We start from the raw sequence: 18,622 nt of genomic DNA on the forward strand, positions 1-18,622 counted from the left end.
TTATCAGTCGAATCATATTGTATTTGTTAAATTATTTAGCACTACTAAGACGGAAAACATTGAATGATTTTCATAAATCTAATACCTAATTACAACACAACACATCAAATAAGAAGTTCAAGCATCACAATCTTCGTACGTAAGTATAAAAAATGAAAACATTTAACACTAATTTTCAAAAAAGTAAAAACCGCCTTCACAGACAGCTGTTCAGCTCGGCCACCTTGCCCAGAATCAGCTCAATGTCCCGCTGGCAGTCGATTCCGATCGTGTGCAGGTCGTCCTCGGACAGCGTCAGGAACACCACCAGGTCGATCTCCTCGCGCACCATCACGTCGATGTACCGGGCCAGGTCCAGATCGCGCAAGATGTTGGCCACCGTGATGCGATGTTCGAGCTGCCGCTTGGCCAGGGGCGTACCCAGGATGATGCTGCGGTTCCGCTGCTCCTTGGCCGTCATCATGCCGGTTGATCTGCAGAGAACAATAGAAATGAAACGAATCTTCCAGAAAGAATTGTTTTTTTTTTGCTCAAACTTACAGCTTACTGGTGTCGATCAGCACCTTCGGCACGATGGGCCGCTTAAAGTCCTTTGGCCGTGGCGTGTTGACATGCCGGGGCGTCATCCGGATCGACGTCGTCGTCGTCGTCTTGGTCTTGCTGCTGATTTCGATCGGGGAGATGTTGGGCGATCGCATTTTCTGCTCGTGGACGATCGGCGAGAAGCTGCGCTTGCGCGGTTTCGACTGCTGCTTGTACGACTCGAACGACACGTCCACGGCGGCCAGCGATTCCGGCGAGAACTTGAAGATCTTGGGCGACACCATAACGGTGGTCACGGTGGGCGTCGGGACTGCGGGGTTGAAGAATTCAATGTGATTTCAAATGATGCAAAATATATAACAATCAATTACCTCGTTGGTGGAACATTTTGTCGGAAAAAGCTGCAATCACGATGGTCACCAAATCTCACACTGTGTGTCGATATCAATTGTAAAAGTAATGTATTGTGCTCAGGGAAGACAATGCAACAACAGCGCAATAGAAATGGTGGCAACTGCTTCGAATTTAATGCCTATGCGTGTTTGGCGATGTTATGGAAAATGCGATTTTATGGTTCTATAGGGCAAATATACCGATTTTTGTTATTAGCATTTCTGTCTTCAAAGGATCACAATTTTCAATTTTTTACATTTGTATTTTGTTTTAATTTCTAGCATTTGAATTCAGTGACCTCAAATTAGTTCAGTTCTAGTGGTCGTTCATCTGTCACACTACCAAAAAAGTATTCAAAAAATGCACAACCGCCATATTGGCCGCCATCTTGAATCACACACTCCCAGATCACTTGAGGGGTTACGTACCGTAAAACGGGGTGACTTTGATAGGTTTGCGATTTTTCCGCAAAATGAAGAGTACAATTAAAATACGTACGAAATGGCTTAGAATCATACTGACCGTGATAGAGAAGCGTTCAAAGTACCTCAAGAAGAACTTTTCAAAACATTTTTTAAACTTCTCAAAGTGTCATGATTTTCTCAATGAACATGATTTTGAATCGGAAAACGGAATGCATTTTCGGATTCTTTGAACAATTTTCCACTAGGTGAAGGTTAAATAAGTTTGTAAATAATAAATTATATTTGGTTTTGAAACACAATTTAAAAAAATCTCGAAATTTATATGCAATTTCAGTTGAACAAATTGCATGTAAAATGTGAAAACTTGTGATTCGTGCTTCGAATTCAGTATAAAATGCAATATAAATCGATAATTCTACAAACAAAACTAATTTTAACAAATTTCAGGCAAAATTCCGACTTTCCAACAATTTTACCTAAAATTTATATGTATTTTGTTAAAAAGCTTAAAAACTAAGTTTACTAAATATAAACTTTGTTTTCTTTTTCTTAAAAACTATATCAGCTACTTTAGTGATGCTACATTTAACGTACAAATAAAGTTTGAACATCTTAAATATGATTTTAACAAGAAAAACTATGACTATCAAAGTCACCCCGGAATTTGAACTAGGAATTTTCAACGTAACTATTTTTCTAAACACTATTGAAAAAACTTTTTTTTTCCAAATAGTGCATGGACTTTGTGTGGCCTACCCCAGTACATGTTTTAAAAATAATAATCTTGAGAAAAACCTTACTTGTTGGAAAATATTCCAAAAACAAATTGAAATCCTATCAAAGTCACCCCGGTTTACGGTACATGTAAACCGTAAAAAAATGTCAGAGGTTGGTATGAGCACACATTGCAACCTTTTTAAAAACCTTTTTGCTGGGCATTAAAAAAGACAATTTCATCTATTAATTTGAAGATATTTGGTTGTATAATTGCCGAGATTTTGCTATTTGAAGTTAACAATTTCAAAAAAAGAGTGCCACGATATCTCAACACTACTTTGACCAAATCGGCTCAAAATGTTGGTGAAAATTCGTTAAACTGGTCTTGTGTGAAGGCCGATTTTCAAAATTCGCCCCAAATTTCAGCTAATTTGGTCCATAACCATCTCGAGATATCGGTGACACTCGTAAATCAACTCGATATTTAGAGAAAAAAGTTAACAAAGTTTGACAGTTCGCTTTGCGCATGGCAAAATTGTGAACTTAAATCGTCTCTTACTGAGTTGAGTCACGAAATATCTTCATAAAACTTTCAGGAGGGATTGAAAATATTTTTTTTTGTAATTCCGTCGTGAAACTACTTTTCCTGTCATTCTTGAACGACAAAATAGCCTACTTTTCTGTACCAAAAATAACAGAATCGAATAGCAACACTTTTCAAAATAAATGCTGCAAAGTTCTACTGTAAAAAATCCTCTTTTTGCAACTTGTTGCATAAACTACTATTTTAGTGCATTCAGTGAATTTTCTGTAATATGAAATTTTGTGATTCTTTACATGTATGTAACCCCTTAGGAGCAGTTCCATGCCACATTAGAAAAAGCTATGCAAAATAAGTAACGGTTGTCAAATTCCTTTATCTCTACGAACCAATTTTATATGTAAAAAAAACTTTTTTTTCATGTTTCCTTTTTTAAAAAAAGTAACCACTGAATTTGAACCTTTTGAAAAGAGTGGCTTTTTTTATTGCGTTTTTGCTGTCGTCAAGTTATTTTTAAAATAAGTATCGTTGTTTTTCGACTGCCAAATTATTTTCACATCTTGTTCTACAATATTTTTGGTTTTAATTTTGTTAAGACTTTTCAGGCCATCGATAAGAAAATCCATTCTTAAGATACATTTTTTGAATACTATAATTCCTTTTTTGTGTAGACCTCTATCAAAATTGTATGGCAAAAAACTTAAAATTAAGCGTAAAAAATGTTTCAATCTTAGGGTTTACAGAAAAAAACCCGATTTAATCCCACCTGGGGTGAGATAGAGCCTTTCTTACTAAAGAATATAACAATGGTAGAACTTTTTTCAATTCATAACATCTACTTTGTTTATTTATAACGTCAGCACAAAAGAAGGTCTTATGATGAAAGCAATGTATTATAAATGATATGATTTATAAAGAAATAAAAAACGCAATTTTCACCATAAGAATATTTTCAATCGTACAATATGTTTGTAAGTTTGTAATCAAACAAACGTTTATGACAAACGCGATCATAGCAAGCTTCCCATGCGCCAGTGACAACGCACACCGCGGTTTTGGTTTTTTAGCTTCGGTACGAGCCTTTTGTGTGTTGGTATTCTCCGTTTTTTCAAAGGTACACGCCGCGCGGCAGTTCAGAATGTGCCGCAGACACTGTTGCCAGCGATTTTTTGCCCGCGAGCGAGAAGAAGCACCAGTTGGCAACGAAAAAAAACAACAACACAACGCTTGAAGTTATACTTAGCTCTACACCATCGCCTCTTTAGCACAAGGCGCCGTGTGCGGTGAGCGCGAGTGTGGAGAGGAAAGGAATATAAGTTCTCTCCCTCGCTCGCTTGCGATCAAAGCTTTCCTTTTTCACCCAACAACAAGAAGCAAGCCAAAAACTTTCGAAGAAGATCCCCACTTTCTAAAAAGATCCCCACCCTCTAAAAGCTCTTTCAAATTCACCTCAATGTTTCTCAAGATTTAAATCTTTTGCCTCTGATCTAGATAAAATATTAGTTAGGACACAAACCTCTAGACCACCACACAACAAAAATAAATGACAAAATTTAAATCGCATAATGGTCTCATGTCGCAGGTTTCAAAACAAATACTGGACAGTTCTGCATATAATGATAATACTAAAGAGCCGAAAAATATACGATATCTATAGTAGCAAATGAAAATCGATAGGGCACCCAACACATAATAGAGTATATTGGATTCCAATAACAAGACGCGCCAGCAGTACGCGCCAGCATTAGAAGCTCAACTTGACAACGTCTAAAATCGATGCAGTGTGATTTTTTGACGATTTTTCCGAAGAAAATTCATGCTGAATCGACATATTTACGAAGATGAAAATGACGTCCAGCCTTAAAGTAAAACCTATACCTTTCTTTAGTAAGAAAGGCAAAAAGTAAATCGCTCTAAAAATTGATCCGGATTGCCGATAGATGTCAAATTTGTTTCAGATGCTCACTCATGGTCTGTACTATGCATGTAGAAAGAAATTTCGGATAAAATCGGAAATGAAAAGTGTTGGCAAAGGCCACCAGGTGGGCTTTTATTACCTTTTTTTAGGGATTTTTTTCTTTTGGTAGGTTAATCAAATGGCTCTAACTCCAGAACCAGATTATGGATCTGGATGAAAATTTGGGAGGTTGTAGAGCTTGAAAAATGCAATTTTTGAGATAAATAAATGATATGAAAATGAAAAAAAATGACCATATTTTCATTTGAAAACTGTGTATTTTGTTGAAAAGTCTGGCCGTATCCGAAAACAGATGGATATTTCGAAATTCGGTCTCAAATTGACCCTTGTTCAGCACACCACTTTTCAAATGCACTTGGAACAATCAAAATCGAAAATAGGGGAGCCGAGGATTACGCGACACAAAATTTGGCAAAAAATTTACCACACACGGACATCACTCGAACTCCACGGAATTTATTTTCTCAAAATTCGAGGGTTGGAGATAGGCGAGTTCTGTCAAGGTGAATCGATAGAGCGTCTAAAATCGATGCAGTGTGATTTTTTGACGATTTTTCCGAAGAAAATTCATGCTGAATCGACATATTTACGAAGATGAAAATGACGTCCAGCCTTAAAGTAAAACCTATACCTTTCTTTAGTAAGAAAGGCAAATATACTCGAAGAATGATAACTTAATTTTTAAATGTTAGGCCAATGTTAGATTGTCAACAAAGAGTGTTTCCTGCTCACTCTCAACGTAAACATAGGATCATTCTTATGTAAAATTGTCTGATCTTTCCGATGAAAATATTTTCAGGTTTTTAAAAACTGACCTAACATTTGAATAGTCCAAAATGATTTTATAGCGGAATTGGGGTTAAACGTGCCCTAGATGATTTTTGCGGTGTATGTGGTTATTTTTAATGGATTCCAGGGACATTTTTAACATAAGTTAAGTGTATTTTGGATGGCCTCATGAAGCATCCTTAATAAATTAATGAAAAATTGTTGAAAAATGGGGAATCGGGGCAAAATGGACCCCTAGCCGTTTTGTGCGATGGATGAAACCATCACCAATCGATTGCCTAGATTTTTTTTTACATAAGAGACACTAGTTTGCTTGCACAGGAACCAGCCGCGATGAATTAAGTCCGATTTTGGGTCCGATTTCGCCCACTGTGCACAAAGTCAACCTGAAAAGTGATGAACTGTCACTTTTTACACGGGACACACAATTACTATCAAACCAATCGTTTCGTAGTGTGTATGAGCTCCGTGTAAAGAGGGTGTCAAGTTCAAAAGTGACCCCGTTCGTTTGACAACAATTGGTGTCAAACCATCGGGGTTTCATTGTATCTCTTAAAATTAAATTCCCAAATTCCGTTTTTAGTTTTTTTTTTCATGAGTTTTAGACAAAACAAATTAGTCAACTGGATCGAACGGGGATTACAGTATTGCGTTAAGCGACATGCGTTAAGCGACATCTTTAAAACATTAAACTATTTAAAAAATAAGGCATTGAAAATTCGATTTAGCATTTAAAAAATGACACTTTTTTTAAGTTCTTGATCTTTTTCCAAAAATCACCTTTTTTCAAAATCCATCTCGGTGGAAAAACTGTTGACCATTCTTCTCGGTGGATCGAAAGATGCCTTTTTTGATCCCCTTGAAAATATTAATACATCTCGAAAATTTTAATTTTAGACTTTTTGTGAACAAAAACTAACAAACATTGTCGAAAACCTAAATGTACAAAATTGTTAATTTAACGACGAAATTTGCAGAGGTTTGATTAACTTTTATTTGCAATTATGGAAACCCTTTTTGTGATCTCTCGATTGATACATTTATTCGAGAGATCACAAGAAAGTCTTTCCATAATTGCAAATAAAAGTGAATCAAAGCATTGCAAGTATTTTTTTAGTTTATGGCATTTTAAATTGTTTTCAGTCTTGTGGATAGGAAAAGGTCTGCAGCCGTTCAGGGAGAAAACAAAGTCAAACTACCACGACACTCCACCATGTAACAAGTTACCACGCGTCTCCATGAAAGAAAAAAAAACTCCCAAAAAAAGAAAAGCTCAAACACAAAGGGCACAATGCATTCCGCCACAACAAAAGCTTCCGCCGCCACCACCACCGCCATTGTGTCACCTTGTTTGCTTTGACTGACAACTGGCCCGCGAGGCATCATCTGCCGTTGCTTTTTGGTTGGGACACGACCGTGTCTCGTCGTCGGTGACCTGGAAGTGCGCGTGTGCGTGCTTGGCCCCGAGCAACTCCCGAAAAAAAACCCCGTCGCCTTCGGGCCCAATCTTATCACATGGGGCGAGAGGACGAAGGCAAAGCGGTGCGACCGCGATGACCGACGACGACGACGACTCGGGAAGGGAAGAGCGAGTCAACGAAGAAGCAAAATTTTTGATTACGTTTCGTGGGTCCTCGCGTGGTTGAGATGTGGACTATGGACATTTTCATTCAAAATTAATTTTATTTAAAATTTAAATTCAAATTGTTTGTTGATTTTTCAAATGTGCATTCTGCAGCTGTGGCCAGGATTTTTTTTTGCATGAAATTTTGTAGTAGAATTTATTAACGTTGCATTAACATTTTAATTGAAATACAAACAATTATAAAATCTCCGATAAGTAAAAAAGCCTAACAAAAAGATTTGTTTTTCAATTCACGTGATATTTCAATTGTTTTGAAATCCAGTATCGATAAATCTTTCTCGAAAAAATCACGAATCGAAATGAAAATGTACTAGGGGCATGGGTGACTAAAACGGCATATTTTATGCTTACCTGTCAAATTGCAACATGGAGTTAAATTTTCTATGCAGTTGCTGTAAAGCAGGGGTGCCCAACCTTTTGGCCCTGCGGGCCAGATCTGATTTTTCTGAAGCAGTGACGGGCCGGAACCAATGTTTGATAAAAATTGAAAAAGTAAACATTTTTTTCATAAAATTATTCTTATAGGTTCTTTTCATGTAATCAAATGAATAAACTAGTGTTGAAAATAAGAATCAAAACATTGAAAAATGTGTTCATTTCTTTTATTTTCATTTAGTTTTTTTTTTTTCATTTATTGTTATTGGTTTTGTAGATTGCTATTCAATACCTTGATATAATTAATTTAAAAATTAGTAAAAAAAAAATGCAAAACATTCAAATGTAACTGGTCGTTGCAAGTTTTTTTTGAAAGCTTGATTGCCAACACAGCCATGTATAAAAGAAATCAATGAGGCTTGACAAAAACTATCTAAACGAAATTTGGATCCAAATAATTTGGATCCAAGCGTAATGAAACAAAAAAAAGTTTTTGCGTTGTTGTTCACCTTTATTGAAATATATTTTATAAAACATTTTAAAAGATTTTAAACAAACAAATTTTAAAACGTGTAGAAAAATATATATTGAGTAGTTTTCATGTTTAGTTCATTGAACTTCTTTAAACTATCGAAGTTTATGAAAAATATACTGAAGAACGTGTCATATATTTTATGCTCCCAGATTTATTGAGTCATTTTAACATTTCAATATTTTAAAAATATTTGCAGCTATTTTTTCTTCGGTCTTAATAATTTGCTTTTAAAAAGCTTTTTTTTTCAAACACAAGTTTATCACTGAAAAGATGTTCTGAAAAAAACGATATTTGAATTTTAAACTCAATTTTAATCAAGTTCCTAAAAAAAGAAAAACTTCAGTTTTATTTCACATTCTCACGAAATGGATAATTTTTTTTAAGCCATTTTTCAGTTAATTGATTAATTCTGAAGTCATCAATATAGAAATGATAAGAATTAAATTCAAACATGAAGAATGTTAGATTTTGAAACAAAAATCTTTGAAAATACAAAGGCAAAATCCAAATAATACGTTGAATTAGTAACATTTTATAGCAAAAAAAAAAAAACAAATAAAAAACCAAAATTTTTCTCGTTAAATTTTTGCTTGCGTGAATATTTAATCTCATGCTTATTTTTTAATTTAAACACTCAGTTTATTTATTGAATATTTCATGAACAGTCCATGAACAGGGCCGGTCATAGAACATTTTTGAAAAGCCGTCGCGGGCCGGATGAAATGGCTTCACGGGCCGGATCCGGCCCGCGGGCCGGACGTTGGGCAGGCTTGCTGTAAAGCTTACCAAGGCTTTTCAAAAAGTTTTACTCCATGTTGCACTCACACAATCTCACTTTTAATTTCTCGATAGGATGGAGCAAAATCCGGTACCGAAGTTGTGTTTTTTAAATGATGATTTTTGGAAAATATCAACATATCGATGCCTCTAGCTCTCTTGTACTATAAGTCTGCTGGTTTTCCTACCTACTTAGCATAAGAGAGTACAAAGGCAACGATATGGAAACCGGTAAATTTAAAAATTTAATTTAAGATGCAAAATACGTTTAAATCTTTTTATTTTAACAAAGTGAACAATTTCAAGTTCTATGCACTTTCGGTTGAAATTATAGAAAAAATCTCTGTCTTAGGAAAAATTGTCAGAAAAATATTTACACTCTTAAAAAATAACCTGTGTTTTGCTTTTTTTTTTACAAGAAATCAGATTGCGCAAAATAACCATTTTTGAAAAATATCAATTTTTGATAACAAAAAATATTATCTGTTGAGCTATGGCGCAAGTTCGGGAATAGTAGTTTTTGCAATTCCATCGTGAAACTACTTACTTTTCCTGTCATTCTAGAACGACGAACCAGGCTACTTTTCTCTACCCAAAAAAATAGCTTCGAATAGAAACACTTTTCAAAACAAATGGCGAAAAGTTCTACTTTTCAGAATTGAAATGGATGCTGTTTAGATTTAAACGGTGGATTGACAAAATACATGGTCATTTAACTTAAAATTTCATTCAAAGGGTGTCTTTCGGAATTGCAAAAAAAATGTTAGCAGCTTGTTGCAAAACTTGATTCGTCGTATTTATCCAACTCAGTGAACCTCGTTGGATAAATGTACGACTCGAAAAAGTCTTCATTTTTGCAACTTGTTACATAAAGTACTATCATGCAACAAGTTTCAAAAGGAAGATTTTTTCAGCACGAATCGTACCTAGTTGGATAAATACGACGTGTGCTGAAAAAATCATGTTTTGCAACAAGTTGCTTAAATTTTTTTTGGCAATTCCGAAATACACCCTTTGAATGAAATTTTAAGTCAAATTTCCATGTATTTAGTCAGATCATTCAATAAAAACAAGTGCTGAAAAGTTCAACTTTTAGGCTGGTACAAATATGCTTTAAAATTTTTGTCACGTCTTCCCCCTCCCCCTCACTTTAGGGGCAAACTTTTTTTTTCAAAAAATATTCTAATTTCAATGGATATAAAATGCGCTTGTCTGCGTTTTTAGCAAGTTTGAGTTTATTCAAAAATCTCTTGAGTTTCTGAAAATGTTGTTGTACAGTACGCAAAAAAAAAATTGGCTAAAATTTTTGTTTTCGTCAAATTTTACATTTTTTTGAAAACTACTGACCTAGTGTAAAATAGTAGTTTATGCAACAAGTTGCAAAAAGAGGATATTTTCAGCACGAGTCGTACATTTATCCAATGAGGTTCACCGAGTTGGATAAATACGAAGAGTGCTGAAAAAATCAAGTTTTGCAACGAGTTCCATACAACATTTTTTGCAATTCCAAAAAACACACACTGAGTGAAATTTTATGTCGAATTTTCATGTATTTTGTCATTAAATCGTTTAAATCAAAAAAATATTGAAAAGTGTTACTTTTCGAAACAAGTGCTGAAAAGTTCAACTTTTCAGCACCCATTTGAGTGCTGAAAAGTAGAACTTTTCAGCATTTATTTTGAAAAGTGTTGCTATTCGATTCTGTTATTTTTGGTACAGAAAAGTAGGCTATGTCGTCGTTCAAGAATGACAGGAAATGTAAGTAGTTTCACGACGGAATTGCAAAAAAGCATATTAAAACACTTTTTCATTCAAATGTTTAGATCATGGCTTGTTATTTAAATTTTTATATTTTTGCCCACAACCCCGCCCCCCTCCCCTTCTTGACATCGGGCAGAGCCAAGGGACAAATAGTTTTTTTTTTAATATTTGCATCGGTCTTAACATTTATTTGACGAAATGAATGCCGTCCGTCTTGTGCCATAGTTGTCATATGAAACAATGTTAGAAATATTGGCCAAAATAATCAGACCTGTATTCGAAATAGGGGACTCACGATTTTTGACAGTTGAGTAACGGGAAATGGCAGCGATTTTAGAATTATTTTTAAACTTTTTTGCCTTCCTCACTGAGGTAAGGCTATAATCCTGCTCTAAAAATGAACTTTGTATAAAAAGGTCGTAGACCCACCTACATGTATACATAAGGCTACCAACTCTTGCTGATCAAAAATCCGTACACTTTGCCGATATGACACAATGGTGTAACAAAAATTGTCAATGACTTATTTAGATAAATTAAATTAAATAAATTTGAGAATCAACAATATCAGAGTGCTTTTGACTTGCACGTTTAAAAGTATTCATAAAATAAACCGTGATTTGAATCAAATCATTATTGATCCTTGCACTGTAACTTGGATTTGGCCCGCACTTTTGACAATAAAATTTCAAAAAACTTGGCAACCAGCAGTTGTTTATTTACATTTCCAATCGCAGTTTCCACCAAACTGGACATTCGCACTTTAAAATTGCGATTGACAGGTGAGCAGGACGGCTCACTTTGATCATTTTTTAGAAAATTAAAATTTCCCAAGCCATTTTGACAAGTCGCAATAGTGCGTGTTCTTAATTTTTTTTATCAAATGTTAAAAAGTTTACGAAATGTCAAGTTTGCTATCAAATTTGTTTATTTGTTTATTTGTTTAACACCAACAGGCACCACATGCCCAAATGGTGTGCTTAAAACTAAGTACATGTACACAAATTATCGCCTGATCATCAAATTATCGCTATCGTTCTTAAGGTAAGAACAAGATTGTCCGTCAGGCCTGAACGCAAACGCAAAATTTTGCGCCTGTCATCATAGCCTGCCAGTCATCGACCATTGAACAAAGCAACCCCTGCAGATTGTTCGACTGACAGTTGATGGAAAAATCGAACTGGCACAGCGTTCTGCGTTCACCACTGCGTCGAACGGACAATCTTGTTCTTAGCTTTAGTGTTTTCACGAACACTTTTCCAGAGTTTTTTTTTTATTGAAAACTATAACATGTGAAACACAACAGTTTATAGGACCTTTAAAAATACTCTAGATTTGTTAATTCAAATGTTCAAATGTTTTCACAAGTTTCAGAAAGCCTTTGGAAATGGATAAATATATTTAGTAAGGAATTTCTAAAAGAACAATTCTAGAGTTTTTTTTAAAGGTCCTATCAACATAAGAAAGACAATAGTTCAAAAACTCTAGAATTATTGATAAACAAGTTTGAATTGAGGAAACCCCTTAAAACTCTCCCTTTTTAAATCAAACTCACAGAAAATAAAAATTTCTTGTTAACAAAAGCTTTTAGCAATTATATGATTAAAAAGTTATTAAAACTCCGTACAAATCCGTACTATGCGTAAAATTCCCTACAAAAATTCCGGCCTGTTAAAAATCCGCGAAGAGGTTCAAAAATCCGTATGGTAAGGAAAAAATCCGTACAGATGGTAGCCTTATAGTATACATATCGACTCAGAATCGAAAACTGAACAAATGTCTGTGTGTATGTGTGTGTGTATGTATGTATGTGAGCATGAGCATGAGCATGAGCATGAGAGACCACCCATGGTTGTCCTTCTCCGTTGCTGAACAGGACCATAATATCCCATCAGCACAACCGGTCACACGCTTCAACGATCAAATGATGTTTCCCTTATCAACAGCATGCATGAATGCGCTGAAAAGATAAAACATCACGATCATCAAAACTAGAGCCGGTGTGAATAGGAAACAGTCGTTGGCCACCAACGGCGCCCGCCATGTCAGTTTGTAGATCTCGAGGGAATGGGACGGGAATGTTAGTTAGCACAGGCTGCTACCAAGGGTGGGTTCTATACGATATCCACACCCCGCGTGTGCCGGAAAACTACTTCTACTTGGGATTTTGTTAGTGGGTAAGGGTAATGGCCAGGATTCAACATAGAGGATGATGATGCGACCCAATAATCAATAAATTTTGTTTAATGGTGTGATGTATTATGCATTCTCAAGGCAATCAGTCGGAGTATGCGGATGAGACTATTCCCGGTTATTTGGTGTTGAGTTTAGCATAAATGATTTAATCTTAGACAGCCGGCTGTGGAAAGATAAAACCAACTAAAATGCGAAAACGCGAAACCGCCCGGATCGAAATACACGCACAATCGGGGGGACAACAAAGACGGAAACGGCAACGAAAATCCTGCGCGAGGACCGCGACGCACACCGTTCATATTCTCCAACGCAACTGTCAAACATCCCGAAACCACCCGGATCGAAATACACACACAATCGGGGGGACAACAAAGACGGAAACGGCAACGAAAATCCTGCGTGATGACCGCGACGCGCACCGTTCAAATTCTCCAACGCAACTGTCAAACATCCCGAAACCGCCCGGATCGAAATACACACACAATCGGGGGAACAACAAAGACGAAAACGGCAACGAAAATCCTGCGCGAGGACCGCGACGCACACCGTTCAAATTCTCCAACGCAACTCTGTGTGTGTGTATGTATGTATGTGACCAACAAACTAGCTCATGTTTCTCGACACTGGCTGGACCGATTTGATCCGAACCTGTTGCATTCGACTTGGTTTAGGGTCCCATAGATCGAGTTTTATACAGACTGAAGTTTCGATAAATAGTTCAAAAGTTATGTATAAAAATGTGTTTTCACATTTATCCGGATCTCACTTAAATGTATGTAAACTATGTCCGGGTCTATCATCCGACCCATCGTTGGTTAGGTTATCAAAAGACCTTTCCAATGAGCCTAAAACATTGAAGATCTGGCAACCCTGTCTCGATATATGGCCACTTAAGTGGTATTGATGTACTTTTTGGAAGCCGGATCTCACATAAATGTATGTAAACTATGTCCGGATCCATCATCCGACCCATCGTTGGTTAGATTATCAAAAAACCTTTCCAATGAGTCCAAAACATTGAAGATCTGGCAACCCTGTCTCGAGATATGGCCACTTAAGTGGTATTGATGTACTTTTTGGAAGCCGGATCTCACTTAAATGTATGTATACTATGTCCGGTTCCACCATCCAACCCATCGTTGGTTAGGTTATCACAAGACCTTTCCAACGAGTCCAAAACTTTGATGATCTGGCAACCCTGTCTCGAGGTATGGCCATTTATGTGAAAATTATGTACTTTTTTATTCCGGATCTAAAAAATAGATGAAATTTTTGTACAATTCCATCATATCAGCCATTGTTGGTAATAGGCGAGGAAGGCTCCAACCACATATGTGGATTAAGTTAGTTTTTTGATGAAAAATAGTTTTTTTTTCGGAATTTTGAGTATTCCATCAAATCGGGTGTCTAATTTTACACAAAAGTCCCTTGACACCACATTTTTATCTCTTCACGGTTGCGAGCTACAAATCACTGAAAAACGTGTCTTAGTAAAAAACCAGAAAAATGAAAGGGGTCGTACCGCCCCATCGTCACGAGATATCGAAAAATGGACCTCGCATTCGTGATCAGGGATCAAAATTACCCCTTAGAACAAAGTTTCACGAAAATCGAAGGGGGCAACTTTTTCCGATTTTGTGTGAGTTGGTGGAGAATTACCCATAACTAATAAGTTATAGTGACCGATTCTTAGCGAAGCTACACCAAAATGTAACTTTTTTCGATTTTCAATGTGATTTTTTATAAAAGTTTTAAAAAATCAATCTGGCAAAACTGTGTCGATTTTTTTGGTGTGCCTTTTAAAATTCCAGTTTTACGATGTTGTCCCGTCACGCTACATTTTCATTTCAGGAGAAGCACAGGTATAATATTGTTCATTATGCATGTCATTTCTATGTTGGAAAATCAATTATCTTTTCAAATATGTAATAACATTGGGGGGTTTCTTCTTTAATTGTGCCACTACAGCCAAAACGCTGAAAAAAACTTGGGAATTTTTTGAAAAGGAGCCGAAGAATCGGTCTAGTATGTTTTGTTTTTTTTTACCCTTTGCGAATCCAATTTTGTCCACCACCCTAAATCCCACCGTGCGCCACCATCGTCGTCGTCGGATGACGCCGACAGAGCTCCTTTAAAATCTGCTCCTCGGCCGTGTGTTCCTTTTTTACGCTCGAAGCCTTCGTCGAGTCGGGTGGTACCATTGCGTTATTCCTTCAGCCGGTCAGTCAGTCCGTGTAAGTCCGTGCTTTAGGGTGTGTGTTGTGCGCTTAGTTGTCGCGACCGGAGTTGGGGTAAAAGGTAAATTGGGGGTTTTTCCGAAGAGTTTGAAAGGGAGTGTGATTTTTGTGTGCGGTATTTTCGAAATCAAAGAAGAAGAAAGAAAATTGTGTGTAATTTTAAGTTGCTGTGACGCCACAATTTCCTTTTCCGTGAACCGAGATCAAATGTTTGAAATTTGAGAAGAATTATCGATTTTGGAAAAGTGAAATCAACTATGAGCCGGATTTAGTCAGAGCAACAATTTCATCGAAACACCCAAGGTATAGTTTACATTTTATTGCTCATTACTGGGAGTTTTATCTGAGGAAAAAGTTTTCCCAACCCAAATACGATGCAACTGGCAGGCTTGATAATTTTAATGAAAAAACTTGCTCCTCCTGCCGGGTAAAATGACTTTTACAATCCTGTGCGGGTTTTTTTTTCTTTGGAAAATTTGCCTCTTCCCGCCACCGACCACCACCGCATCATGGCAGGGGGGTCGGGAGAGCTTAGTGGCCAAAGTTACGGGCAGACACCCGGAGAAAATCGATATCCGCCACCTTTTTCCCGCATATTTCCCACCACACCGAATTATGTGTGTGAGAGAGTTTGTGTGTGTGTGTGTGTGGGGTGGGGAGGGAAAATCGGTGGCGCGCGGTTAGAGATGGTCGCGAGCTTTACCCCGTTCGTGATCGTGTTGCTTTCGTGTGAAGTATCGTTTTGAGCATTGAAACAAGACGACTTAAGTTAAATTAGATATATTTAGTTTCAAACTAAAGTTTGTATGCAATTCTACTCCAACACCTAAAATTTTATGAAATTTCCTGAAGATTCTGAATACGTCAAAATTCAAAGCAAAAAATGCCGAGGTTTTAATTTGTTCACAGCAAAATCGTCCAATTATTAGAACAATTTCCATGGGCCAAAAAGATTTTTACCGTGAGCGCAAAATTTTCTAACTTTCATCTAAGGTTGGAGGCTATTATAAAAAAAGTTATTGTTGTTTTAAAATATCAGGTTTTCAGTAGTTTGCTGAAATTGCCAAAAATGAAACCATTCCTGAATTTGGAAGTGTTCAAAAATACATTTGGAAGTGTTTAAAAGACCTTTCAGCCAAAATCTACAAACTTCATTAAAGTTTACGCAAATGCAAGCAATTTTAAGATTTTTAATGATTATATCTTGAGTTTTTAAGGTCAAATAAACAAAATTTTAAAAGTAAAAAATTCAAATTATGTTTAGGCCGTTGGAAATATTTTTCAAAATTGTTCCGAAAAATCAGGAGGCAAAAATAACATTTTTTCCAAAAAACTTCAAAATTTCCATGAAAATATAAGTCTAACGGCGGAGCGGTTCTATCGACCAACCCAGCGTTCTCTCTCGGTTGGGGAGGTTCATACGCTAGAGTAGCCGCTTCTGGGGGCGGTTCTCCCCCGGGACAAGCTGATGTTACCGGTGATGATCTCTTCACGCTTCCTGAGTTTTTCGCCCTTGCTGGAGAAATGTTCACGCGCTTTCGTGCCTACTGAAACAAGGCAGAACAATTCCAAGCTCTCAGTGAGCTGATGATGAAGTACATCTACAACGGATAAGCTGCCTTGTGCAGTGAAGTTTTTCGACATCAATAGACTAAACATACTGTGATATAGCTTTAAGCTTTTCTATTTCTATCCTTTTCCTTAGCAAATCTAGAAGGTTTTTTTTTAATTCTCCTTCTCTTGCCAAATCCATTGTTAGAATATCTAATTACATCAATATTAATTATACAGCAATTCCATTTGAAAAGAGCCTAAACCAAAAAAAAAGTTCTCCGATCGGGCTCAAAATTTTTCTGGGGGTTCCTTGGCCAAAATAATTAGACCCGTATTTTTTTGTTTGGCCATTAGGGTGGCCTACATCGTGCTAGGGTGGTTCAAAAAATGGCAATTTTCGTCATTTTCCGCAAAAACCACTTTTTTTTCTAAAAATCATATCTCCGCGCCATTTCATCCGATTTTAGCTGTCTTAGACGCAAAGAAAGGTGATGAGTTTGGCTATTTGGGAAAAATAGTAAAAGTTCCAAAATCTAGCTTAACTATTGAAAAGTCGTATGAAAACTTAAAATGGCGTTTTGACCGTGTCTGGACCAAAGAGCCTATGCCTGAAAATATTTTTATCGGATTCCTCGGAAAATTTCATAACATATCAAAAATTGGCGATGTCGAACCGTACGTTTTGGAGATACGATTTTTGAAAATAAAACTGCGTTTTCGACGCGCCACGCGCAAAAACGGGAAAATGACGAAATCGGCAAAAATCAACTTTTTCACTAAAACTGCGATAACTTTAAAATTTCAGCGATGACCTATACATGTCTGGGTACCAAAATTTTCGTAATTGAGAGACGCAACTTTTGGTACCATAACATCTATAGGTCATCGCTGAAATTTTAAAGTTATCGCAGTTTTAGTGGAAAAAGATTTTGCCGATTTTGCGCGTGGCGCGTCGAATTTTTTCAAAAATCATATCTCGAAACGTACGGTTCGACATCGCCAATTTTGATATGTTATGTGAAATTTTCCGAGGAATCCGATAAAAATATTTTCAGACACGGTCCAGACACGGTCAAGCCACAATTTTCATACGACTTTTCAATTTTTAGATTTGGAACTTTACTATTTTTCCCAAATAGCCAAACTCATCACCTTTCTTTGCGTCTAAGAAGCTAAAATCGGATGAAATGAGATTGAAAAAAGTGGTTTCGAAAAATGACGAATTGCCATTTTGTGGAAACCACCTAACCAAACAAAAATACGGGTCTAATTATTTTGGCCAAGGAACCCCCAGAAAAATTTTGAGCCCGATCGGAGAACTTTTTTTTTGGTTTAGGCTCTTTTCAAATGGAATTGCTGTATAGTTCAAATCATAGTTGAAAGGAACTCCAAAACTCTATCAGGTTATAAGAAATACGAAATTGTAAATTGATTATTTACTAATAAAATAAATTGAATTGAATTGAATATAAGTCTAATCAACTGAAAACAATCTAAAATGCATTTTTCTGCATTGATAATCATGTTTAGCATGTTTGGACTTGTTTAATTTTTTTAATTTTTTATGAAATTCCAATGTACAGCTCAGCAAAAAACATATTTTTCCCAAAAAAAAATTCCTCAATACTTAGAAATTTTGTGAACAAATGATGGCAAAACAACTGGGCACGTATATAATGCATTTTAAAACACCTTTTTTGATTGAAATGTTAAAACCATGGCACGTAATTTAAATTTTTTTACTTTTTTTATTTTTTTTGCCCATACACACATACATTTGCAACGTTATCGCTGATAATTTTATCGTTCAGCGATTTTCAATACATTAAAGATTTTAGTGTAGAATACTAATTTTTAATCATCGTATTTTTGAAAACACATTCCTGACTCGATCTTCCGAAGACTTCGGTTAATAAAATCGCCGGATAAACGAAAAAAAATAATCTTTTTGCGTTGTCTTGTTTTGGCTCTTATTTGACTTCAAAAGTACCTCAACGTGATTTGGAAATTTTAAAATCGAATATTAAGAAAATGCATCTGCTAATGCAGACAATCAATCATTCGAATGTGACTAAATTTAGTACTGGAATTTGATGTTAAAAGTTTATTGTCTCAATACGAAAATTTGTTTATCTAAAGCTCCTAAAAAACTTTCT

At 36.2% G+C, this 18,622-nt stretch overlaps 2 protein-coding genes across 9 annotated transcripts in view; one reads left to right on the forward strand and one right to left on the reverse strand.

Annotated features, from left to right (window-relative positions):
• LOC6049031 (ankyrin repeat and SAM domain-containing protein 6) lies at positions 1-1,072 on the reverse strand. The gene is made up of 3 exons (XM_001865829.2): positions 915-1,072; positions 541-853; positions 1-473 (listed from the first exon to the last, which is right to left on the reverse strand). The coding sequence occupies exons 1-3, from the start codon at positions 928-930 to the stop codon at positions 197-199; spliced, it is 606 nt and encodes a 201-aa protein (XP_001865864.1). The 5' UTR covers positions 931-1,072; the 3' UTR covers positions 1-196.
• A 13,742-nt stretch (positions 1,073-14,814) lies between these two features.
• The window catches only part of LOC6049034 (uridine phosphorylase 1), a 43,664-nt gene continuing 39,856 nt past the window's right edge, over positions 14,815-18,622 (forward strand). For 2 of the 8 annotated variants that reach the window (XM_038248200.1, XM_038248201.1), the window contains exon 1: positions 14,831-14,973. The gene's annotated coding sequence lies outside the window, so the exon portion shown is untranslated. Of the gene's footprint in view, positions 14,974-15,012; positions 15,216-18,622 lie in introns of those variants that run through there. The other 6 variants (XM_038248196.1, XM_038248197.1, XM_038248195.1 and 3 more) reach the window with 6 other exon arrangements.

This window comes from Culex quinquefasciatus, chromosome 1 (genome assembly GCF_015732765.1).
Source record: "Culex quinquefasciatus strain JHB chromosome 1, VPISU_Cqui_1.0_pri_paternal, whole genome shotgun sequence".
Classification (NCBI taxonomy): domain Eukaryota; kingdom Metazoa; phylum Arthropoda; class Insecta; order Diptera; family Culicidae; genus Culex; species Culex quinquefasciatus.